Genomic DNA, 25,190 nt, shown 5'->3' on the forward strand with positions numbered 1-25,190 from the left:
TTCCTAGAGTTCTAACTTTGGGGGACGAGAAGGCTTTGGAGCAGTTCGTGCTGCCTGTACCCTGTGTAGAATCTCCCGTTTCCCCTCTCTGACCTTCCCAGGAGATCCTTGAATGATGCCATCACTAGGGAAGCTTTGCTGGAGAGGTTAAGGGCAGGAGAAAAGGAGGGGATCTGGAGGCCACTAGGAGAGGGCAGAGAGTATGTCATTAATAACCTTTAGCCACTCAGAAATATTTCCTAATAGCCTAAGGGTTCTTGGCCCACCTTTCTCCACATCAGCAAGAAATCTTGGGAGATGAGAGTCACTCAGACCTTGTTCCTTGACCAAGCTTTCTGCTTTGCCCAAGAGATATATGGAGATTAATAACTCGGTGGAAAGAACAGGTTGAAGCGTTCTTCTCCTTTGGCTTCTTGCCCTCCTGCTATTCTCCCGTTTTGATCATGACCCTCCCTGCCTGCCTGTCTGTCTGATGGATTCTTTCAGGCTGCACAGAGGGTTTACAAAACGGAAAGAAACATCATCATCCCCAGGTGATGCTTTTACCATCTTGTCCACACTGGAGGACTGTTGTGGTTGAATCATTTTTCTTGACCCACTGTGGTGTCCAAAGGTCAGATTCTGTGGGGGGGGTTTCCCCCTAGATTGTACACTGATTTAATCTGTTATGGTATTGGCAGCACTGGGGGCTGGTCACTTCATTCCTCCCTCAACCTTGGCTTCCTTGTTGGTCTAAGTGGGAGGATTCCCAGAGGTTGTGCGGGCATGGAGGCTTGACCCATCCCTCCTAGAAACCAAAGTGAAGGTGAAGGGTCAGGATTGTAGGTTGAACATCAACTTCTTATCCCAGGCCTTTGTTCCTGCCTCCGGTTTTGGTTTTTCTGCCTACCTTGCAGAACTGCTGACCTGGCATCCTTGGCGGGCAGGCCTGCCCGCTTCCACACAGCTTATCTCTCTGGCCTGCCTGCTTCTTGCTTCTTAGAGTCCAGTAACCTACCTGTTGCCTTTCAGGGCCAGGAGTCTCCCTGCCTTGCCTTACTGGGAGGGCCTGGAGGATTTAGGGTCAAGGTTTCTGTTTAAGCCTAATATTTTGAAACTTGGTAGATGGCCAAATTGCAAAGAAGCCGTTAGGTCATTTATCGAATTTACTGAATTTAACTTGTGAAGAGCTGACCAGTCTCAGCTGACTGAGATGCAAATTTGTCAGCATTTTGTTGCTTTTAGGATTGATGTTTTGATTTGTTCTTTGAAGAAAATTTGCCTGAACCTGTTGAAAGATTCTCAGAACTTCTTTCTTGGGACTCCAGCCAGAATCTGGCCATAGACACAGTGTTGGGTTCCAACTTGGTGAGGAGGGAAAAGAAAGACTCTGTTTCTCAGTTGCTTCTCAGCTCTTTTTGCCCTGACACCAGACTGTCGGGACTGATGACAAGGGCTGGGGCTGATCATTTCGGCTGCACTTCCCCAGTACCCTCAGTGTGGACCGGAGACTGACTGGGTTCCAGCCTGGGAAGAATGGGGCTTTCCCAGTACTGTGGCCTTTTGGCCTCTGGATGGCTGCTGTAACCACCCACACCTGACCTCTTCATTTCCCTGTCATCTGGAGGCCCACTTTGACAGAATCAGCTCCAGTGGGGGTGGAGGATTGTTACCTGTAGATGTTTAATCTCTTTCATCCCACCTACACGTTCAGTAAACATTTATTGAAGTGCTATGCTTGGGGTACAGAGCAATCGTGGCCCTCAGGGGGTCTGCAGTCTGTCAGCATTTAACAAGTCATCACACACAGACCTAGGTAATTCCAAGTGGTGGTTGGGACTCCAAGGAAGACCAGGGTTCCTGGAGCCGGAGCAACAATAGGGATCCAGTTCAACTTGGGTGGGAGGGCCTGTCTGATGTTTAGGCAGAAGTGTGGAGGGCTGGGGTGGGAGTGGGGTGGGTCAGGAGAGGAGGGGCAAGAAGCCCCCCGTTAGAGGAGTAAAGAGGAAGGACTGGCCAGTGGGAGTGGCAGGAGGGGCCAGGGCCTGCAGTGCCTGGGAGGCCATGCAGGGAGGTTGGATTTTATTTTCAAGGTGGGAAGAAGTGATGGGGGCAGAGGAGGATGATGATCAGGTTCACCCATTAGACCCACAAATTGTTGAGGGCTTGGCACATGTCAAGCATTGGGTGGGGTAGGGGCTGTAAAGGTGGGCAACATAGCATCTGCTGGAGGAAGTCATAGTCCCACCCAGCCATGGCTGCCAGAGCAGACCCCATTCTTTGTTCTTGACTGCTGTAGTTGCTTTGCCTGTGGTGGCAGGGGAGCTGTACCCATCACTGAAACAGCAAAAGCTGGCCCTGGGGCCCTGAGAGGGCAGAGGCCTGCTGTCACCCGGGAAGCAGGGCCAGGCCTGGTCCCTACCAGGATGGGCTGAGGCCGCAGGTGTGGATGAGAGACATTCCCTGCTGCTTTGAGGCCCTTCCTCTTTATGGCCTCACCCTATACCCGAAGACCTGTGTTTGATAGCTTTTAAAAACCCACACTTTCACTTTTATTGCTGTGAATATGACTTTTTTCACTTTTTTCCTCCAGCTTATTTTGGATTTTAGAAAAAATTCTGTAGGAATGAGTAAGAAGGTCTAAAGGCTGGTATACACAGTCACAGAGGAGCTGGCACCCTTGCCCCCTCTTCCCTCCATGCCCAGAAACTCTGCCTTCCTCCTTCCCATTTCATGACCTAATTTCCCTCCTGCACATGCGCTGGCCCCCCCCCTGGCTTCTTGGTGTCCCATTAAGGTCCTGTCTAGTGTGTGGGCTGGCTTTCAGAGACCTTGTGGGAGTGTCTTGGGGGCGGTCTCATTCTCACTGCGTGACATTAAGGACCACCTGGTGTTGCCCAGACTCTGGGACAGCCTTGTGGTGTCTATTCTCTGAATTTTTCTCTCTGAAATGCCTCTAACCCAGGTAGTACAGAATCAGCACAGCCTGAAGGGTAAAACCAGGGGCTTTGAGGTCTGGCAGTCTGGATTCAAGTCCAGCTTCCCCTTGTACTGTCAAGGAGACCTTGAGCAAGTGGCTTATATGCCCTGAAACGCCTGGTATTGTGGTGTGGAGTATAGGGGTCGGGGGGAGGGCACTAAGCGACACAGAAACAAATAGCATTGAACACAGCGGCCAGTATGCAGAGGCTCTCTGACCACAGCTAGGGGGCTAGGCCCTGGCCCCCACAGGACCGCCTTCTGGCTCTCTGTGTTCTGCCTCTTGTTTCCTCTGTCTGAGGTTGACCTCTCACCTACATCCCCCCTGCTGGACTGAGATGCTGCTTCCTGTTGCCGGATAGACTAAGGATTTGAGAGAGACAGGAGATCCTGGGGCAGGGACCATCAGCAGGGAGGTCTGCACTCTGGGTAGGGGGCTCAGTAAGCAGCCAGTCTGAGAAGGGAGCTGCTCAGGAAATGGGGGGGCTTCCAGCCTGGGGCCCCTTGCTCCCTCGAGCATCATCTGGTCAGCTATTCTGGAGGCTCCTGGCTCCCGGCTCCCTTTGTTTCCCTGGGATGAGGAGAGCCTCCTCTTCGACCGAGGGATATCAGGGGAGCCCGAGTGGGGTCATAGTACCCTCTATTCTCCCTGCTTTCTCTGTAATGATTTTGTGAGTCTTCTGAGACTGGGGCCGAACAGTGCGGTCATTGTTCTCTCTCCCCTGGCCCCGGGTCTCCCCCCTACAGCAGCCGTATGCCTGTTCTCAGCACACTCTGGCCACGGCGATTACTTGCCTGTTTTGGTGCAGCTTTCCTGGCTGTGCTGGACTGGGCCTCTCTGGCAGCCCACTGTGGAGGCATCTGTTAATAAACAGATGCAGGTCAGGCCCAGAGCAGGCTGGGTTGGGGTGAGGGCTGAGCTCTAGTCTGAGAGCAGAGGGGCACCGCAGGGCTTGACATTTCCCCGGGTCTTATCTGTGTGTGTCTCTCCTGGCCCACAGTGGCCCAGGTTGGAGCAGAGGCAGAGGCGCAGCCTGGGTGTGACTGTGTTTGGATATCTGCTGGATCTGTGATTATTCCTGTGGGCTGTTTACTGCCAACAAAGCTTCTGGTCTCACCAAAGGTTTAGTTCCCTCAGGAGTGAGAGACACTCTCTCATTGTCCCAGGTGCAGACAAAAGAGGACACTCAGCACCCCCCACCCTGGGCTCATCTGTTGCTGGACATCACTGGCTGGAGGGAGGAGGGCAGAGGGCCAGGTGGCCCCACTGGCAAGGATTTGTTCAAGCAGAGAAGGTTGGTGGCCCAGTGTGTAAGGTCCCTGCTCCTGTGTGTAGTGGCTCTAGCCTAGATGAAAGACGAGAGGGACAGATACCCTTCCCTCCACTCCGGCCTCTCTCCTCATGAGCCCCCTGTCTACTAGTTACAGGGGTGACCAGATCGCTAAACAATTCAAGATGTTTCCCCTCTCAGTTTATAGCGAGCCAGGGAGACTGCCTTGGCTGTGTTGCCTTGGGATTCTATCCTCTCTCTCGGCAGATTCATGGATTTAGGAGCCCAGTTGTGGATCCTCTCTGAGGAAACGGGGTGAGGCTCCACAGGGCCTCTTCTCAGAGACAGAGCTGCCTGGCTCCTGCCGCCCCTGTCCAGCTCTGGCTCCCTGCTTGCAGCAGTAGACGCGGCAGCGCTCGAAGCCCTGAGCTATTTTGTGTTCCCTAGTGCAATAGTGGGTGCCAGAGCCAGCGGGCCACAATCAGGCCTTACAAGGCAGTGATCCTGGACCCCGGGCTGCCTTCTCCACCCATCCACTCCGTTGCACCTGTGCTGGTCACCAAACGGAATGGCCGTTGTGTGGGGAGCCCTTGTCCTGCCACCTCACATCCTGTTCCTGTTGCTGCTGGCAGAGCTGACACCTGAAACCAGTGCCAACCTGTGAAGCAACTGTCTTTCCAGAAGCTGCCCTGCAGTGGATGAGCAGCTCAGGCCCACTGGCGAAGGCGGTGTATGTGACAGTTCTGAGCTGGATCCTGATGGGCTCAGATGACCCTGTTTGTCATGTGTTTTGGCTGCCAGCATGGTAGGGCCTCTTTTGGAAAACAGAAAACAATGGGGATGTGGGGGTGGGAATCTAGCTTACTAGGTTTTGTTTGTGGCTTTTTAGGAGGTTAACATCATGGCTGTAATCTCCTTAAATCCCTTGTCTCTTCAACTTGGGTCTGTGTGTCCTATTTCCCTTCTTCTGTCTTTGATCCTTTTGGCCATTGCCATCTGATTCCATGGTTTTCATTCATTCAGTAAACTAGTGTGCCCTGGGACCTGGGTGAGGTGCTGGGGACACAGGTGACTAGAACACAGTACCTGCCTTTCAGGGCCCCAGCCCAGTGGGAGACCAAACACAGATTCGTGCTACTAAACACAAACACAGTTATGGAACTCTGCTCCCATTACTGTGTCCCACCGTGCTCCCAGCCAGTTGCACCATTTTGCCCACCCTGAGCCTCCAATAATAGTTAATAGTAATAAGAACTGTTATTGTTTATTGAGCACTTCCTATGCCTGTATGAGTTCTAGAATATCTGGATTTTTTTCTCCTTTATCTTCCCCAAAACTCTAGGGGGTAGGTACTATTATTATAGTATGCCCATTTTACAGATAAGCAACCCGAGACGGAGTGAGATTAAGTTACTTCTCTTAAGTTTTACAAGTAGGAAGTGGAGGAACCAAAATTGGAACCCAGAGGCAAGATCCCATGACCTCCCCCTCAATCCGTGTGCCCCCAGCAGGGCTTGTTGGTTAGAGGTTGGCATAGTAGCGTGATTCACCCAAAGTACATCATTTCTGTGACCTTGGGGCAGCACTGCGAGGCCTGCGCAGGCCTTTGCAGACCTCAGCTTTATAGCCCTGGCGCCAGAGGGCTGCAATCGGGAGGCAGGTGGTTATCTGAAGAGAGGTATTTCCTTGACTCTCCCAGTGTGACCTCGTGTCTAATCAGAGGCTGCTCCTCTTTCTGCAGGGATTAGTCAGCATCTCTTAACTAGCAGTCCTGGAGAGGAGAGTTCCTAGCGCATTCCCGGCCTATACTCTGCCCTCCTGCCCTCAGCTGCCACAGCACTTTTTCTTCCCTGTTGATGTTGTCTTGGTGCTGGGTGGACTTTGGAAGGGGCCATTAAGGGCTGGGATTGCAGCATAGGTGTGGCCATTGGGGACAGCAACACAATAGCCCCAGTGAGGAAAATAAGAAAGGTGACCTCAGCAAGTGAAAGCAGGTAACTTGGGACTGTTTTTTCAAAAACCTTTCCCAAAGGGGTTCTGGAACACAGTGTATGTGGTAGTGGGTGCTGTAGAAATATCAGGGGAGGAGGTGGCGTATGGCCTGTATCTTCAAGAAGTCTACTGTACCTTGCAGTACAAAGGAGGCCCACTCGCTTTTCCCCTTGGCTGACTGAGGAAACCATTGGCCTAGGGTCACCTTCTTATACACTGGCTGCAGTCTGTTTCCATGGAAAGAGCTGCTGAGAATGTTTTACCCAGTCTGGAGCCCCGCGGCCAAAGCTGGGTCTGAGGTCCCCTGTTCTGGGATGTACGTTACTCTAGAATGGGAATCTCAACCTGGGGCTCATGGGTATTTTAAGGGGCACATGAAACCCCTGAAACTGTGGGCAAGGCTGTGCATTTTCTGAGGAGCAGGAGCATAAATTTATTTTAAAAATTAAGGTATTATTGGTATACACTCTTATGAAGGTTTCACATGAAAAAACAATGTGGTTACTACATTTACCCATATTATCAAGTCCCCACCCATACCCCAGTGCAATCACTGTCCATCAGTGCAGCAAGATGCCACAGATCCACTGTGTGCCTTCTCTGTGATACACTGTTCTCCCTGTGATCCCCCACACCATGTGTACTAAACATAATACCCCTCAATCCCCTTCTCCCTCCCTCCCCACCCGCCCTCCCCTTTGGTACCACTAGTTCCTTCTTGGTGTCTCTGAGTCTGCTGCTATTTTGTTCCTTCAGTTTTGCTTTATTGTTATACTCTACAAATGAGGGAAATCATTTGGCACTTGTCTTTCTCCGCCTAGCTTATTTCACTGAGCACAATGTCTTCCAGCTCCATCCATGTTGTTGCAAATGGTAGGATTTGTTTCTTTCTTCTGGCTGAATAGTATTCCATTGTGTATATGTACCACATCTTCTTTATCCATTCATCTCCTGATGGACACTTAGGTTGCTTCCATATCTTGGCTATTGTAAAAAGTGCTGCAATAAATGGGTGCATATGGTTTTTTGAATCTGAGAAGTTGTATTCTTTGGGTAAATTCCAAGGAGTGGGATTCCCGGGTCAAATGGTATTTCTATTTTTAGTTTTTTGAGAAACCTCCATATTGCTTTCCACAATGGTTGAACTAGTTTACATTCCCACCAGCAGTGTAGGAGGGTTCCCTTTCTCCGCATCCTCGCCAGCATTTGTTGTTCTTAGTTTTTTTGATGCTGGCCATCCTTACTGGTGTGAGGTGATATCTCATTGTGGTTTTAATTTGTATTTCCCTGATGATTAGTGATGTGGAGCATCTTTTCATGTGTCTGTTAGCCATCTGAATTTCTTCTTTGGAGAACTGTGTCTTCATATCCTCTGCCCATTTGTTAATGGGGTTATTTGCTTTTTGGGTTTTGAGGTGTGTAAGTTCTTTATATATTTTGGATGTTAACCCCTTGTTGGATATGTCATTTACGAATATATTCTCCCATACTGTAGGATGCCTTTTTGTTCTGTTGATGGTGTCCTTTGCCGTACAGAAACTTTTTAGTTTGATGTAGTCCCATGAGTTCATTTTTGCATTTGTTTCCCTTGCTCAAGGAGATGTGTTCAGGAAGAAGTTGCTCATGCTTATATTCAGGAGATTTTTGCCTATGTTGTCTTCTAAGAGTTTTATGGTTTCATGACTTAAATTCAGGTCTTTGATCCATTTTGAGTTTATTTTTCTGTATGGGGTTAAACAGTAATCCAGTTTCATTCTCTTGCATGTAGCTGTCCAGTTTTGCCAACACCAGCTGTTGAAGAGGCTGTCATTTCCCCATTGTATGTCCATGGCTCCTTTATCATATATTAATTGACCATATATGGTTGGGTTTATATCAGGACTCTTTAGTCTGTTCCATTGGTCTATGGGTCTGTTCTTGTGCCAGTACCAAATTGTCTTGATTACTGTGGTTTTGTAGAGCTTGAAGTCAGGGAGCATAATCCCCCCAGTTTTATTCTTCCTTCTCAGAATTGCTTTGGCTATTCAAGGTCTTTTGTGGTTCCATATGAATTTTAGAATGATTTTCTCTAGTTCGTTGAAGAATACTGTTGGTATTTTGATAGGAATTGCATTGAATCTGTAGATTGCTTTAGGCAGGATGGCCATTTTGACAATATTACTTCTTCCTATCCATGAGCATGGGATGTGTTTCCATTTATTGGTATCTTTTTTAATTTCTCTCATGAGTGTCTTGTAGTTTTCAGAGTATGGGTCTTTCACTTCCTTGGTTAGGTTTATTCCTAGGTATTTTAGAGCATAACTTTCTTTATTGGATTCTCCAAAGGGTCTGTGACCCCCACAAAAGCTAAGAATCTCCACATTGTTGCTCCAGGGGCGTAGGCCAGATGGACACCCAAGTTTGCTGTGGTGCAGCCTGAGCCCTGGCATTCTCAGTGGGGTGACTCTGGATGTGCACCTGCCCTCTGATCTTTGAGAATCCCTGACACTACCCTGTGATCAAGTGTTCTTCCCTCTACACACAGAGAATGTCACCAACAGCACAGTGGGGGGCACAGCAGAGCTGGAGCTCGAGATGGCAAGCTGGATAAATGGCTGGCTCAGCTGCAAGGCCCAGGATGAGATGCTAAACTTGGCCTTCACTGTGGGCTCCTTCCTGCTCAGTGCCATCACCTTGCCCCTGGGCATCGTCATGGACAAATATGGCCCGAGGAAGCTCAGGCTGCTGGGCAGGTCAGTGCGGGTGGGAGGGGCGGGCAGGTTGGACCCCTGGGCTGAGATCCCCACTGAGCAGATTATGGGGGAATCCTGGAATCTGCTGTCAGGTGCTCTGTGGCACTCCCTAGAGGCCAGCCCCAACTGGGCTTCCTACCCACGTGGTTCCTACACAGCACCAAATCCATAGGAGCTGTGACTTTGCAGTGTGCCAATATTGCATAAAAAAGCAGAGGGCCCCAGATCTGCCTAGGAGGGTTTGAAGTTGCTTGTTGTTAAGAACACTAGTTTCCACAGTCTTTTTGACCTTACAACTCCATTAGAAAAAAGGAATTATCAATTATATACATATATGCCATTCTTAATATTCTATGTGCTTTATGATACATGTACAAAAAATGTAAATTTAAGTGACTGAGATTAAAAATTACAATGTAAGTCCTCCTATTTCCCCTAGTGGATCATCTTGTACACCTCCTGGGGTGTGTGTCCTTGGTCTGCCAGACTCAGAGGCGGTCCACCAAGCAGCAGGGTCCTCCCCAGAACAGTCCCATTGGGAAGGATCATCTTGCAGGGTGATGGTTTGCAGTGAGTGAGACATGTGACCCTGAAAGGAATGGATGGGGCATCAGTTTCATTCACTCTTCAGAGCTTAAGAGGCCTTGGCCCCCAGGTAGAGCCAAGCAGAGGGGAACTGAGCAGGCTTAGGAACCTGAGGAATGGATCCCTGCCCTCTCTGTCTGCAGAGCCTTGTCCTTTGCAGTCTGGGAATGGAGGTGACAGTGTGGTGTGGTGGTTTCCAGATCTAGCTTTGGGGCTTTGATTCCAGCTTGGACACCTATTACCTAGGAGACCTTGGAGAATTCAATTCTTTCTTTTGAGTTTTGTTTTCCTCATCAGTAAAACACAGTTCATTATGCTCCTTAGAACTGATAAGTGAAAGAATGTATGTAAGTTTATGAAAGCAGGTGACACGTAGTAAATATTGCCAAGTAACAACAAAATTATGAGTAACAGTTAAGTAATGTACTGTTTCTTCCTGTTTTTAGTGCCTGCTTTGCTGTCTCCTGCTTGCTGATTGCATATGGAGCCAGCAACCCAAACTGTGAGTACAGTTTCCCTCTCTCTTTTGTCAGGGGCCTGGGAGACAGTGCCCAGAGGTGCTCACAGACCCCCTGCTCTGGGCAACTCTGCCATGCCTGGTGCTCACTGCTGATGTTCGAGGGGATGCCTTTAGGCCTTTAACCCAGTTACTTCTCTCAGATGGGTAGCTGGGTAAGACAGTATGTCTTTGCGAAGTTCCCAGCATACGTGAAGCTCCCATCTCATTACCAATCCAGGTCAGGCCCGATGTCCTCATTGATGCCAACCTGAGAGATGGGTTCAAAGAACCAAAGCAGCTGCAGAAGTCATGAGTGGGGTCCCCTCAAGCCTGCCCAAGCCAGTGCCTTAAAGATAGCTTAAAAGCCACCTGCAATGGGTATTCTTAATGCCTTTCCTATATAACAACAGTAGTGTTATTCAGCAGGATAACAGAATTATAACTCCTTGGGGGTTTCTGGACCAGGTTCCAATCTGTGGGTGGGGGTAGAGGGAGTTCTTTGCACACAAACAACATCAAGCAATTCTTAAACACCAGCAGGGTGTCCAAGAACTCAGTTCTGATGCTATCTGCCCCAAGACAGCACCAGATTCCCCAGGGTAAGGGCTCCGTCCACAAGACCACCTGCACCCCCCACTCCTGATGCTGGTTGCAACCCCCAGGCAGTTCCCTGCACTTTTGACCTACCGGCTACAGATTGGAGGTTCCCATGACCTCCCCCTTAGGTTCGATTACTTTGCTAGAGCGACTCACAGAACTCAGGAAAACACTTAACATTTACCAATTTAATAAAGGATACAAGTTAACAGCTAGATGAAGAGCGACACAGGGCAAAGTCCCAAATAAAGGAGCTTCTGTTCCCATGGAGCTTGGGGCCTGGCTCGGTGGCATGAGGAGGTGTCCTGGTTCCCCAAGCATAGAGGCTCTCCTGGACTGAGAAGCAGGATCCAAGAGAGCAGAGAGCAATACGCTCTTCTCAGGGGGTTGTGTGAGGCCTTCGCTGCATAGTCAGGATTGACTAAATTATTGGCCATTGGCTGATTCAGCCCCTGCTCCCAGGTGGGGTCCAAAAGTCTCTCATTAATGTGGCAAGACACCTGTTTCACCTTTAAGACCCTGCAGTGTTCTCAGGAACTGTGGATAAAGACCAAATACACCTGGGAAATAGATATTTGGTCACATGAATGACCAAATATGTTTTTCTTATGACTCACTGTATTGCACTCCCTTATCCCAACCTTGTACAGATGGAGCTGTTGCTTCAAGGACTTTAGAACAAACACCAAAGTAGGGCTTGATTTTCACCAAAATCTTAGCTTGGCTCATCTACCGATTTTTGAGTATCTTGTCTTGCCAATGGGTTTCAGCTCCAGGCAAGTTCGCTATGGATTCAGTGTGACCAAAGAAATTGACAGCAAAACATTCTTTGGGGTGAAAGGGTTATACCCAACTTTATTTCCAGGTGGCAGGTCAGTCACTAGAATCCCATTCACTCAGAACGAGTCTGCATGCAGCAAGCCAGTCTCTGCTTCTGTGCCCCTCTGTCCGCACAGCTGTCCTCTGGGCCTCTCTGCTCAGTCGTCCCACACAGCCACCCTCTGGGCCTCTGTTCTTGGCACTGACACCACTCCAGCCTCTGCTCTGCTCTCCTACAGCCCCGCCACCATGTCGCGCCCAGAGCACTGGGCAGAGCTCTTGTTATAGAGTCAGCAGCCATGTATTGCTCACAGGTGTGCAGTGAGCTAGTCAACCAGGGCCAGGTGAGAATCCTGGCCACAGGAACTCTCATTTTATCCACAATCTGTGTTTTTGGTTTCTGTGAAGCAGCTTCTTTAGGCTTCTTGCTTGTTCCTAAGATTAGTAGAGAAAGGAGGACCTGGCTGTACCTTTTGCCAAGGCCCAAGCTCTGTAAACCAGGCAAGAGGAAGATGGTGAGGAAGAGACTGTTCTGGCTCCCCAGGTGTCCAGCACTAACCTGTGATGGCTTGTCATTCATTCAGCCTGCATTTGTTCAGCGTCTGCTCCCTGCCGGGCACCGGTCCAGGCCCTGCCTTGCTGAAGCTCAGCTGTGGTTCTCTCATGACGAGCTTTCTGTTTCCTTCCAGCTCTCTCTGTGCTCATCTTCATCTCCCTGGCTCTGAATGGCTTTGGTGGAATGTGCATGACTTTCACCTCATTAACAGTAAGTACCAATTTTTTTTTTAGGAGGATCTCTATTTCAGTCATCTTGTGAATTTGAGGCAGCTTTTATTGGCTTCAGTGTCCCTGCCTACTATTGACTACATATGCCTGGACATCCCAAGCAGTAGAGGGCTGCTGGTGATGAAGTGGCTTGGCAGCAAAGCCAGTCACAGCCTCCTAAGCTGGGGAGGTCCTGCATGTGGGCCTCAGGGAGGCAGAGTAGTTTTCTCAGAAGGCCCACCCCTGCCTGCTGACCTTGGCTTAGGCGCAGAGGAAGCTGGTTCACCAGCCAGCCATGTGCCCAGAGGAGACAGGAGCAGGGAGGAAAAAGCTGCTGCCCACTTTCTTTTCTCTTATTTTTCATGGCAGCTCCAGCTAACAGTGCAGCCTAAAAACAAACCTCCCTTATAGTCTCCCTACCCCTAACTGTTGCTTTTGCCCAGAACTGAATGAAAAACTCAGGAGCACGTAGGCTGCATCTCCTCTTGGTTTTCTAAATGCCAGTGCACAGACAGCCATTCTGGGGAAGGAGATGTTTTCTCAGGGTGCTTGAGCACCCCCTTTTTGGTAGCACCAGAACACCCCAGAATGTGCTTCCTTTTGAGGTGAGAGAGGCTGCAGGAAGATCCAGGTTGAACAGAAGTCAGAGAAGGCCAAAAAGTCTGCCACAGGAGGAAGAAGGGGGCTCTCAGCAGGCCTGCCTGGCTGGGCAAGGGTACCTTTCAGAGCTGGCCATGGGAAGGAGATGAGAAAACTAGGCTCTTCAGAGAGATTTCTATCAGCAGAGATGTGTGATCTACCTTAGTCTCCCCGTGAAAAAGGTTTTATGACACGATACCTACCGTCACTATTCTCAGGGCTCTCTGGTTTAGGTTTTCCCTTTCCACCAGTGAGTCAGGAGTCATGCTGTGGAAGGTCCCTTGTTTAGCTTTGAGGGAGCCCTGGGGACTGCTGGTCCTCTCGTAAGGCTCTTGAAGAGGTGCTGGCATTTCTGTGTTCCTTTGTTGGCAGACTGTGAGCCAAAAGCCAGGCCACACTCTATATCTTTTCTGTTCACCTTCCCTGCACTTTGCCTTGTTAACTTTGTTTTGGTGGGAAGGTTAATCGTCTGGGTCTAGGTCCATGGAAATGGAGAATTCAGAAAAGTCTGTTAGTTGAGAAAAGCATGGCACATGGTCATGTATGTGGTATGCTTGGGTGTGGGTGACATGCACAAATCTGGGGGCTCTAGTTGCTTTGCTCCCCATGGCATGAGGGAGATTGAGTTTGTATTCTTTTGTGCATTTTTATGTTTTTAGTCAAGTACATTCTTAAAAAATGGTATAGCCTTCTCTCTCTCAAATTCCCAGAGGAAAGCAAGTGTCAAAACTGAAAGAAATATGTTAGAACTGTCAGAAGTACACAAATTCCTCTAAGTTGTGTAATTGTGAAACAGGAGTCATAGTTCTACTTGTTCTTTGACAGCATGAAAACGACCAACTCTTTCATCAAAATGAAAATGAGAACACTGGCATCACTCCCATTAGTTTAGTCTCGCTGTGCCGATGCCATGGCAGGTCTGAATTTCAGGATAAAAGAAAGAGATGGTTCTTGAACTTCAGGAGTCTGTTCTCTGACGTGCAGAAAGATGCTTTACTGTTGTAAAGTTAAGACCAATAGATAAAAACCACCACACTAGGAATCCCCTTTAAGAAAGCTTTTAACACAAACTTGTAGGAAACCTTCAGGGGAGGCTAGTAGGCCCTTAACGATTCATTTTCTGTTCTTTTTTAAATGATTATAAGCAAAAGTGTTTTTATTTTAAAATATTAGTATTTTAGAAATACAAAGTATAGACTGTAAAATTCTATATGCCTACCTTCATCAGTTGAGAATATATCTCCAATATTTTTTAAAAGTATGCACCTAACAATGTGATTCTTTTTTTAAAAGATACTGTTACCAAAACAAAAAAAATACTGTTACCACCTGCCTTTTTCAAGTAGTGATGCATCCTATATATCCTTTTCTGCCAATACTAGAAATCTATCTTATTATTTGAAGCTCTAGAAATCTACCTCATTATTAAACAGTTCCATGTTATTCTATAATATAGATACACCCTGATTTATTTACCAATTTCCTACTAATGGACATTTGGGTTGGTTTCCAATTTTTGTGATTTTTGATGCCTCTGAAGTGAACATCCCTGTTAAATAAATTCCTGGAAGTGGGCTTGCTGGGCTACAGGATCAGCATGTTTAAAATTTTTAATATGTACTGTCAAATGGTCTTCCCAAAAGGTTATGCACTGACACCCTCCTACCAGCATGTATGGGAATGCCTTTCTCCACGCCTCTTCCAGTGCCCTATTATTAAACTCTGAAATATTAGCCAGTCTGATCTGGTGAAAATAACATACCATTTTGTTTTTTCTTCAGTTGTTAGTGAGATGGAGCATCTTTTCTTTTTTGTGGTTATTTGTATTTCTCTTATGAATTGCTGCTTTGTGTGATTTGTCTATTTTTCTACAACATTGTTTATTTTTTTAGTGTTTTGTAAGAGCTCTTTGATATACAAAGAAACTAGCTCTCTTTCTGAGTGAGCAAGAGATCTTAACCCTAGGGTTTTGGGGCCTCTAGGTGGTTAGTAAAGAAGCTCCAGGAGGCTGTGCACTCCCTTGAGATTACATGCAAGCAATTGTGTGTGTGCATGGTACAGCTGCATTTTTTGGGGGGGGGGGAGAGCCCATTGCTTTCATCAGCCTCTAATAGGCCTATATAAGGGCCAGAGGCTCTGCCCCAGGAGGGTTCCTGTTAGCTCCCCGCTCTCCTACTGGGAGGTAAGAGGCCACACAGGCTACGGAGTGAGCAGGCACAAAAACTGTCTGATTGTCACTGAATGTGTTTGGTTGGCAGAGATCTGATTAAGGGAGGCTGGTAGCTTGTCCTCTAAGGTTCCCATTCTTGGGTCTAGAGCAGGGGTTAGCAGACTGCTGCCCCAGGCCGAATCCAGACCACTGGTGGGTGTGGGGGGGGGGACAGTTTGCACACACTTTATTGGCACATAGCTATGCCCACTGGTGTACTGTTGTCTGTGGCTGCTTTTGTGCTGTAGAGGCAGAGTGAAGTAGCTGTACAGAGACTATCTGACCTGCAGAACCTAAAACACTTACTATCTGGCCCTTTACAGAAAAAGTTTGACAAGCTTTGGGTCAGAGGTGCTGAGAAGCTACTCAGGCACTGTCACCCTCAGTTGCTCCTCACCCAGCATCCTAACTCTTCTAGGGACAGGGCTAACTCCTTAGGCGCTTTTTAAGTCATCTGTTCCCCCCACCGCCACTGCCCCTGTCCCGAGGGATCTCACTGCGCAATCCCCTGTCCCGTGAGGCCTGCAGTGTGGGCTCCCGGTGCTGCTCCCTTCCAGAACAAACCCTGAAAGGGGAATGAGAAGCAAGTCAGAGAGGACAGGGCTGCCGCTCTTGGGCAACACTCCAGGGCTGCTGCTGAGCAGAGCTGACTCTCGTTCTGACACAGTCCAGGCCTTTAAAAGCAGAACCGTCAGGATCAGCTCCCAGAGACGCTGAGCTAGCAGCACAATGGCACTTTCTGTTTGTGTCTCCCACCCATATTCTAATTTTGGGGACAAAGGATTCTTCAGGGTCTCCTTTAAGAGCTTCCTAAATCAAATCTACAACCGCTTTGGGGCTGTGGATATCAGTCTATGATAACCTGGGACCTGGGGGAATGTGTTACCATGGAAACCTTAATTTGGGGACTTTGTGAGTCCTGAGGGGTTTTTGTGTTGCATGGGCTGTGGTATAAATAAAGATGACCAGGGGCTGTGAGCTGTTACCCCCGTTGGTGGAGAGGGGTTCCCAAGTTGGCAAAATGCCTTTTCCACCAGGCCAGGAGGAGATGGCCCATAAGCCTCCCTACAGAGCCTGAGAGGTCTACACTCAGCGTGACCCTTTCCTCTAGAGTGGAGGCTCAGATGGACGAGTGGGGATCCCATGCCAGGTGGGCTGCCCAATGACCAGAACAGGTTTTCCTAGGTGCCTGCAGCAGAGGGCCTGGGCCGGGCAATGTCACATCCCAGGAGGAGGAAGGTGCCAGGTCACTCCGGGGGTGCAGTGCGCCCCCTAAAGTGCCAAGCCTCGGCCTTCCCTGGACATCTGGACAGCACACTGGTCTGTTTGCTCAGTGCCTAGTGTTAGTACAACCCTTTAACTCACTTCATCGGCTGGAGCACAAACACCAGCCGGCAGCTGAGGTGACCTCTTTGGGCTGCCACCCTGCGATCCAGGGCCTGGGTTGCTTGGAGATGGGAGCAGATGCAGCCAACTTTGTGAACATGTCTCTTCCACTTCATTACTCTGACCCCTGTCAGTGTGGGTGGGACAGGGAGTTCTGAGCTGGAACAGTCACAGAAAAATGGTTACCAAATGCTGCCAGGATCCTTAATGAAAAATCTCTCTGTGGGCTTTTTGCTATTTGATTCATGGAAGTTTGACTTTCAATCTGAGGAAGAAATGATCCCATGAGAGCTGGGATCTGAATTTGAAGAGAACAGCGTAAATATCCCCCTTCAAGTACCTGAGAGAAGGGAGAGGGAAAGGATTCGGGGTACAGCAGTACCGTGGATGCCCCAGCGGGAGGATGGGACTTGGTGTTCTGCTCAGCGAACCCATTTCTACAGCCAGGCGAGGATCCCCCCAGCACCCATCCAGCTGCAGGGGCACCGATGCCAGGTGAGCAGGACTCCCTCTGTGCCGTGAGAACCCAGAGCAGTCAGCTGATCGCCATTAACCTGGGGAAAACTCACCCGTGACGGGGGTTCTGCCTTTGTTAACCTGCTGCAGCACGTGACGTGTTCAGGGGTGGACCATGAGAGTAGTGAGGGGGGCCTTGCAGGGCTGGACCTGGCTGGGAAGGCGAATAAGGTGGCTGGTGCCATGGAGTCCTCCTCCCCACCCCTCTAGCAGCGAGGCGGAAAGGTGACCACAGGACCTTCTGGCCTGTGTGCTTGTCGCTGCCTGGTTGTTCGGGGTTAGGAAGTAGCCTGGCTTTGCTGAGTCCACTTGTTGAGACTGATACTTGGATCCTGGCCCATACAACTTGTACAGAGCTCTAGGTGTGTACACGTACACCAGCCACCTGAGGACAAGGCTCACCCCTGGAAAAGGGGCCTGGTGACATCTCCCTGAGGGCCAGGGTATGCCTCCAGCTGGAGGTGGAGTGGCAGCGCTGGAAAGTCAGTGCCAGGAGGCTATACAGTGGCCCTTCTGTCCCTGCCTGCCAGCAACTCCAAGGCCTGTGGTGGGGGCCCCTAGGAGAGAGGCATCTTAGAGAGACTCCTCCAAGGAGGACATCCTGCCTCCACTGCCCTGCAGCCGGCCCTCTGGGGCCTCTTGTCCAGGAGCTGTGCTCTGTGGCCAGAGCTCCAGGGGAGGGCTGCCCGCAGCTGCTGTTTTCCCCTCTGGGAAGGTCACACAGTTGGGGCCTGTTTACAGTGCAGCCAAGGGGCTGAGAGAATGAGTCACTACCACAGGCATCCCCGTGTGAGTAAGGCCGGCATGCTGCCCTGCGAACCCACTCCAGCCCCCACCCTCGCAGAGGCAGCCAGAGTGACCACGTTGGGAAGCACTGAGAGCCGGGCAGGGGGCCTGTGCTCCCCACCTGTGAGTGCAGTTGTGAACCCGGAGTCAGCAAACTGCCTCTTGCTGAGTGTTTCCCTGGCATCTGTCATGGCAGCACAGACGGCTCTGGCTTCCTACTTGGCAGCAGAGCTGGTTTTTCCTCCACCTGGCCTTTGAGGCCCGCACTGGGGCACTTTGCTCAATACTCAGCCATCACTCCATTGCCAAGGCTTCTGGGTAGCCATTCTGTGCAGCTGAGGTTGGGTGGAGGCAGGAGGGACACAGAGACCAGTGGGGCAGGAGACTCAGACACACTTGAGGATGAAATAAGAGAGAGTCCACAGGCAAATGCAAGTCCACTTTATGGTGTGATCCTGGACCGTGGGGAGGTTGGCCGAGGAAGATGAAGAGAAGGGAAAGGGGCAGATAGGTCTAAAGAGCATTGGAAGGGAAGTAAGAAATCTACTGGGGAAAGTAGATAGAAAGGTTCATAAGAGACACGGAGAAGCTTGAGAAGTGAGGGCAATTGCTTTGGGTCTACCTGAAATTTCCAAGAGACAGAGTAGCTCAGTGGCTCTGCACGTAAGTTTAACCTGCTTTGAATCCCAAATTTGACCCTTACCAGCTTGGGAGAGTCCCTTGACTTTTCTAATCCTAGAGTTTTATACCCATTAAGTGAGGATAGTAAGTGACACCTACCTTGTAAGGTTGTTTTGAGGGTTTTTAAGATATTAAAAAGAGCAGATATTAAAAATACTTGCTATTACTATAATAATGCTACTATATTATTATAATAATAAACTATTATGTTAATATAATTATGCTTAATAATATGGAAAATCCTCTGATCAATGCTCCTGGGCGCAACAAATGGAAATCTCTTCTGGAAGGCATGGCAGCTTAGGGAGGAAGGGAAGGAAGCAGCTTAAAGGATAAAACACAATCAGTATTGATATTTAAAAAATAATTAATCCACAGGGAAACCCTCTCTTCTGTGCTTGCTATTCTTTTGTGCATAATGACTATTGCCAGGATGTTTATGCTTTGGGTTTCATTGGTCAAGGTCATTCTTGGTGTTCTTTTCAGACAGATTGCATCTGACATAAATACTAGACAGTCCCTAAAAGCTGAAACTTTGACTACCTATTTAACTACTGGTGAAATAAACACCATGAACTAAGAAGTTAATGATAAACTAAGAGAACATACGTGCAGTACATGGAGAAACTCTGTCTTTAATATGTAAAGAGCCTATATAAAATCAGTATAAAAAGATGAACATCCTAGAGGGTATTATGTTCAGTGAAATAAGCCAGGCAGAGAAAGACAAGTACCAAATGGTTTCACTCATCTGTGGAGCCTAAGAACAAAGTGAAAACTGAAGGAACAAGACAGCAGCAGAATCACAGAACCCAAGAATGGGCTAACAGTTGCCAAAGGGAAAGAGACTGGGGAGGGTGGGTGGGAAGGGAGGGAGAAGGGGAATAAAGGGCATTATGATTAGCACACATAATGTAGCAGGGGGCATGGGAAAGACAGTATACCACAGAGAAGACAAATAGTGACTCTATAGCATCTTACTACTCTGATGGACAGTGACTGTAGTGGGGTATGTGGGGGGACTTGATAATGGGGGGAGTCTAGTAACCACAATGTTGCCCATGTGATTTTTTTTTTTTTGGTATCATTAATGTACAGTTACATGAGCAACATTACAGTCACTAGACTCCCCCCATTATCAAGTCCCCCCACATACCCCATTACAGTCACTGTCCATCAGAGTAGTAAGATGCTATAGAATCGCCTATGTGATTTTATATTAATGATACCAAAGAAAAAGCTTTATCATTACAGATAACTTGTTCTAACCCTTTTTCCCTGGGGGAAAAAAAGATTAACATCCTCACAGGAAAAAAGGACAAAGGAGGACTGTAAGCAACCGGTTTAAAAAATTGTAGAAAATGGTCACAGTCATAAGCAACCAATAAATGTAAGTTTGTTCCAGTTTCTTTTTTCAATCATGGAAAAATTAAAATATATGTGGTATTAGAATAGTATAATGAACCCCGTGTACCCGTCTTGGAGCTTCAACAATTATCAACTCATCACCAATTATCAACTCACGAACCTTCATATCTACCTCCACCCACCTTCCAGGTTATTTTGAAACAAACACCAGTTATTGATTCATCTGTATACACAAAGAAACGGGTTTTAAAACAAGGGTACTGGTGAAGTGGCAAATATTAAAAGTAATGATAGCAAAAAGTTGGAGTGGCTACAGTGAAATAGACTACTGTGTTGCTGATGGAGATACCAGTTTTAAGTTTACTAGATGGCAGTTTCGCACACACAGTATCATAAAAACTTAAAAATGTATATTCCCTTTGGCCTAATGATTCTACTTTTAGGAATTGACCTTAAGGGAATAATAGTTAACGTGTACATGTTTATCTTCAAGAATGTTCATTGAAATGTTATTTATGATAAAAATTAAAAAGGACCTGAGGTCCAACAGCAGAGAAATGGTTACATAAATTATATAGACCATCCAGATAGGGAAATACCAGTCACTTATAATGTTGAAGATGAATTCTAAATTAGAAAACATTTATTATGTATAAATGAAAAAAGAAAAAGCTTATAAAACAATATAGCATAGGATCCCAGCTTTGTTAAAAAGTTATAGGTATTTATAAGAAAAGAATTAAAGGGGAATATATCAAAATGGTAACGTGGCTATATCAGGGTGATTTTTATTTTATTTCTTTATGTATTCTTTGTTTCAAGTGTTTTTACAATGGTCATGCATTGCTTTTCTAATCAGGAAAAATAATCATCATTTTAAAATACAGGATGTAAGTGTTGGTGGGAAGGCTGTGTAGTATAGTTTGCCTGGAGGCTCTGTATTCCCTTAGGAATGGCCTGTGACCAAAATTGTGTCAGGCAGGAAAATTTTCTTGGTATTGTTCAGGATGAACAGGGCAGTGAGAAGCAGGACAGCAAGGAGGGCAGTGGAAGTGTTTCCCTGTCTGGATCTAGTTCTGGGGAGAAGACTCCAGAAGTTCAGGTCAGGGTTGCATGCTGGCCCCAGGCCTGTTTTTCTGTTGGCCTCTAGCCTGTGTTAGGGTGAAATAAACTTGAGCTTAAGAAGATAGAAGGGAAAGGGTTAGCTAGCCAGCTGTCTGATTTTCTGGAGTATCCCCTAGCCCTGTTGAAAAGCTGGAGTCTGTGCCCAAACGTGTCTGCAGCAGGAGTTTCCCTGGCTTGACTCTGCACTACTAAGTGGACTCTGCACTCCAGCCTCTCAGCCTCCATCTGCTCTCCTGGTTAGGTTCTAAGCCCTCTTTGATCCTTTTCTTCCTTCGTTTGCCCTGGCTAGAGTGGCATTCCAGGCTGGAACAGTTTCTCTAACATATAAGCAGAACTAATCTTTGGATTTTCCTCAGGGAGGATATAGCCCCAGAAATGCCTCTCCTACAAGGTTGCCCTGCTGGAGTAGCCAGCATGGAGAAACCCGAACATGGAGCTCAGGAACCGAGGCATGTCCTCTGCCCTGCAGCATACCTGGGAAGCAGTTGTGCAAAGAGTAAGATTGGGTGCCTTTGGTGCTCACCTGGATGTGCCTGGGCACACATGAGCATCTCACATTTCCTCTGTTTCCTGCTGGAGGGGACTTTCTCTGTGTTCCTTGTTCCCCTCTGACCCTCTCTGAGAAGCCTGACTGGCAGCTGGGAGAGGAGCTCTTTGGGGAGCCTGGACAGCCACCCTGGTCCATGCCCTAGCTGGCTTAGTTGGCCATACCCAACAGGTTTATTCATGGTTCGTTTAAATTCTGTGGTTCCAAAACATCTTAGATCCCTTACTCATGTTTTTTTTAACAGTTATATTGAGACATAATTCATATACCATACAATTCATCTAAACTATACAATTCAATGGTTTTTAGTATATTCACAGAGTTGTGTAACCATCACCATAATCAGTTATATCACCCGGAATATAAACCCTGTACCCATTAGCATTGCCTCCCTATTTCCTCCCAGCTTCCTCTACCCCAGCCCTAGGCAACCACTAATCTATTCTCTGTCTCTATGGTTTGCCTATTCTGGATCTTCCTTCTTTCCTTCCCTCTTCCTTCCCTCCTTCCTTCCTTCCTTCCTTCCTTCCTTCCTTCTCCCTTCTTTCTTTCTCTATGCATTTTTTTAATTGAAGTATATTGATACACAATATTATATTGGTTTCTAGTTTACAACACAGTGATACAACAGGTACCCACATTATTAAATCCTTACCCCAACTAGTGCAGTTATTATCTGTCAGCATAGGAAGATGTTACAGAACCATTGATTATATTCTCCATGCTGTACTTCCATCTCCAGGACCAACTTATGATTGAGATTTTTGTGCCCCTTGATCCCCCTTACCCACCCCTCCCAGTCCCTCCATGGTAACCACCAGTCACTTCTCAGTATCTATGAGTGTACTGCTGTTTTGTTCACTTTGTTTTGGTTTCAGCTTCCACAGATGAGTGAAATCATATATATTTGTCTTTCTCCTCCTGCTTATTTCTCTTAACATAATGCCCTCTAGGTCCATCCATGTTGTCACAAATGGACATTTCACATAAATGGGATTGTACAGTATGTGGTCTAATGTGACTGGTTTCTTTCACCTAGCCTAATGTTTTCAATGTTCATCCATGTTGAAGCATGTATCAATACTTCATTTCTTCTTATGGCTGATAATGTCCTATTGTATATATTTACCACATCTTCTTTATCCATTCATTCACTGATTGACATTGAGGTTGATTCCACTCTTCGGATACTGCAAGGAATGCCACTACAAATGTGCATGTACAAGTGTGGACATATGTTTTCATTTCTCTGAATGTATATCTAGGAATGAAATTTCTGGGTCATATGATAACTCTGTGTTTAACTGACTGTTTTTCCAAAGTGGCTGCACCATTTTATGTTCCCACCAGCAGCGTATGAGGGTTCTGATTACTCTGTATCCTAACATTTGTTATTATCTGATTTTCTGATTCTAACTACCCTCGGGGATATGAAGCAGAATTTCATTGTGGTTTTGATTTGCATCTCCCTGTGATTAATGATACTGAGTGTCTTTTCATGTGCTTATTGGCCTTTTGTGAATCTCCTTTAGAGAAATATCTATTCAGATACTTTGACCATTTTAAAAATAGGTTATCTTTTTATTATTAAGTTATAGAAATTCTTTATATATTCTAGATACAAGTCCCTTATCAGATACATGATTTTCAAAAATTTTCTCTCTTCTCTGCATTCTTTTTACTTTCTTGATGGTGTCCTTTGAAACACAAAAGTTTTTAATTTTGATGATGTCCCTTACTCATTTTTAATTGTGGACAAAAACAGGCAGAAATGATTAGGAGCAGATAGGTAACCAAGTTCAAACTGCCTCCATTCAGTAACAGGGGATTGGCTTACTGGAAGCCATCATCAGTTCCATGTTTGATAAAAACGGTGATTCCAGACAAATGGGGGAGGGGAACATAGATTAGGTCTCAATGAAACAGGATGATATAGCTCTCCAGATAGCATCCTTAGTGCCCAGGGCACTGTGGGTATGGATGGGAAATTTTGTAATAGGCAGTGTGGTCTCTCTTGAGAGAAGCTATGACTGGCACTTGGGAGGATGTACTTTGCTCCATGTCTGTTTGACTCTGTGATTCTATTGTGATGCTTGGATTTGTGTGGAATTGCTGAGGGTTTTAGCTTCAAAGTCCTGTTGGATGGGCCCAGAATGAGCTGATGTGAGTTGTGAAGAGTGGCCTTGCTGGGAAGGGAGCTTAAGCCTTTCTTGCCATTGGTCTTCTCAGGGGCTGATCGCTGGGGCAAAATACCAGGTGGAAAGAAGGAGCCCTCCTTGCACTTAGAAGTTCTGAAGCAGGAATCCCAGGCTGGCTCCCTTTGGGCCCTGAGGGAACTGTAGGGCTCTGATTGGCGCCTTCCAAAAAACCTGCTCTCAGAACCGAAAGTAGCTTTTGCTGACATCTGGTCCTTCTGGGATACTGATATTTTTATTTATAAAATGACGCTGTCATCCCCAAATAGATTCTTATTTTTAACAGGCTTGTTCCCTTTGAGGGATGCCTGCAGCTCCTGATTTTGCCGGTCGGCATCTCAGTGTCACCCTGCAAACACAGGAAGGCCCCTGGTCTGTGTCGGAGCAAAGAGGAGAGACACTCGCCAGCCAGGAAGTCCAACAGTTCTGTCTTTACATCCGGAGTCTGAGTTATGCATTCATCTCCTCCACTCCCCTTAGTCTGGGGAAGAAAAACTTTGAATTCGTAATAATTACCCCCGAGATATCCCCCTGTGACTTACACGGGGAAGAGAGCAGATAAGAAGTGGTGCCTGAGGAGGCCTTGATTCCCTCTTCCCCCATCACCTGTCGTCTGTGCATCCCTCAGATGAAATCTCCCTTGCTTGTCTTTCAGCTGCCCAACATGTTTGGCGACCTTCGGTCCACGTTTATTGCCTTGATGATTGGATCCTATGCCTCCTCGGCAGTCACCTTCCCGGGAATCAAGGTGAGGGTGTGGCCAGACTCACCCTTTTGAACTGGTGTCTGAGCCTCTTACAAGCCTCCTTCCGCCCCACCTGAGGAGGGAGGTAGCTGTGGGTTGGCCCCTTCTCACCACCCACACTTGGGAGCGTGCACCTGGGCCCCAAGGGAGTGAGTACTGAAAGCCACTGAGCCATGGGGTCGGAAAATTAAAGCATATCACTACCAGGTGTGACCACAGGCCACTTTTGCATTTCTGGGCAGGGGTAGGGAAAGAGGTGGGTGAGTTGGTTCCTGTGCTGAGTCCAGCTCCACTCCCCCACCCCCACCCCCACCCCCACCCCCAGGTCTGTTGTTGTTGGGCTGTTACCCTCCATTAGCCAGAGCTCTGCTCCCAGCCAAGTTGGTTCAGCTGTTTCCCTCCCAGGCAGGATTCTGAGCCCATGGAAGTCACACAGGGTCAGGATGAAGCAAACACCTCGTAGTCCATCAGTCTGGGTTCCTCCTCCAAATCCTGTGGCTCCTGCCAGGACTTTATGAGGGGTTTCTCCCTTCTCTGGCATGAGCCTCAAGTAAAATTCTCCTTCCTGAAGTGCGTGGCAGGGAGGCCACGGATGAGGAGAAGGAGTCACAGATGTGGGCTGGCCACCTGGGAATCGAGGTGCTTGGCAGGTCTGGGGCCAGCCATCCTTGTAGGGATTCTCCTACTTCTAGATGTGGAGAAGCCTACCAGTTCCTCCTCTTCTCAGGGGCTAACTGCTGTCCCCTCCCTGGGGAGTGGGGCAGCTGTCTGCCAG

The 25,190-nt window shown here is 47.7% G+C and overlaps 1 protein-coding gene across 2 annotated transcripts in view; it reads left to right on the plus strand.

Moving 5' to 3' along the window:
- SLC43A2 (solute carrier family 43 member 2) overlaps positions 1 to 25,190 on the plus strand; it is a 42,265-nt gene that overhangs the window by 2,229 nt on the left and 14,846 nt on the right. For both annotated transcript variants that reach the window (XM_057501058.1, XM_057501059.1), the window contains exons 3-6: positions 8,746 to 8,953; positions 9,985 to 10,040; positions 12,143 to 12,219; positions 24,326 to 24,418. In XM_057501058.1, coding sequence (XP_057357041.1) covers positions 8,746 to 8,953; positions 9,985 to 10,040; positions 12,143 to 12,219; positions 24,326 to 24,418 — 434 coding nt within the window. The remainder of the gene's footprint in view (positions 1 to 8,745; positions 8,954 to 9,984; positions 10,041 to 12,142; positions 12,220 to 24,325; positions 24,419 to 25,190) is intronic.

Source organism: Manis pentadactyla, chromosome 4, assembly GCF_030020395.1.
Source record: "Manis pentadactyla isolate mManPen7 chromosome 4, mManPen7.hap1, whole genome shotgun sequence".
NCBI classification, from domain to species: domain Eukaryota; kingdom Metazoa; phylum Chordata; class Mammalia; order Pholidota; family Manidae; genus Manis; species Manis pentadactyla.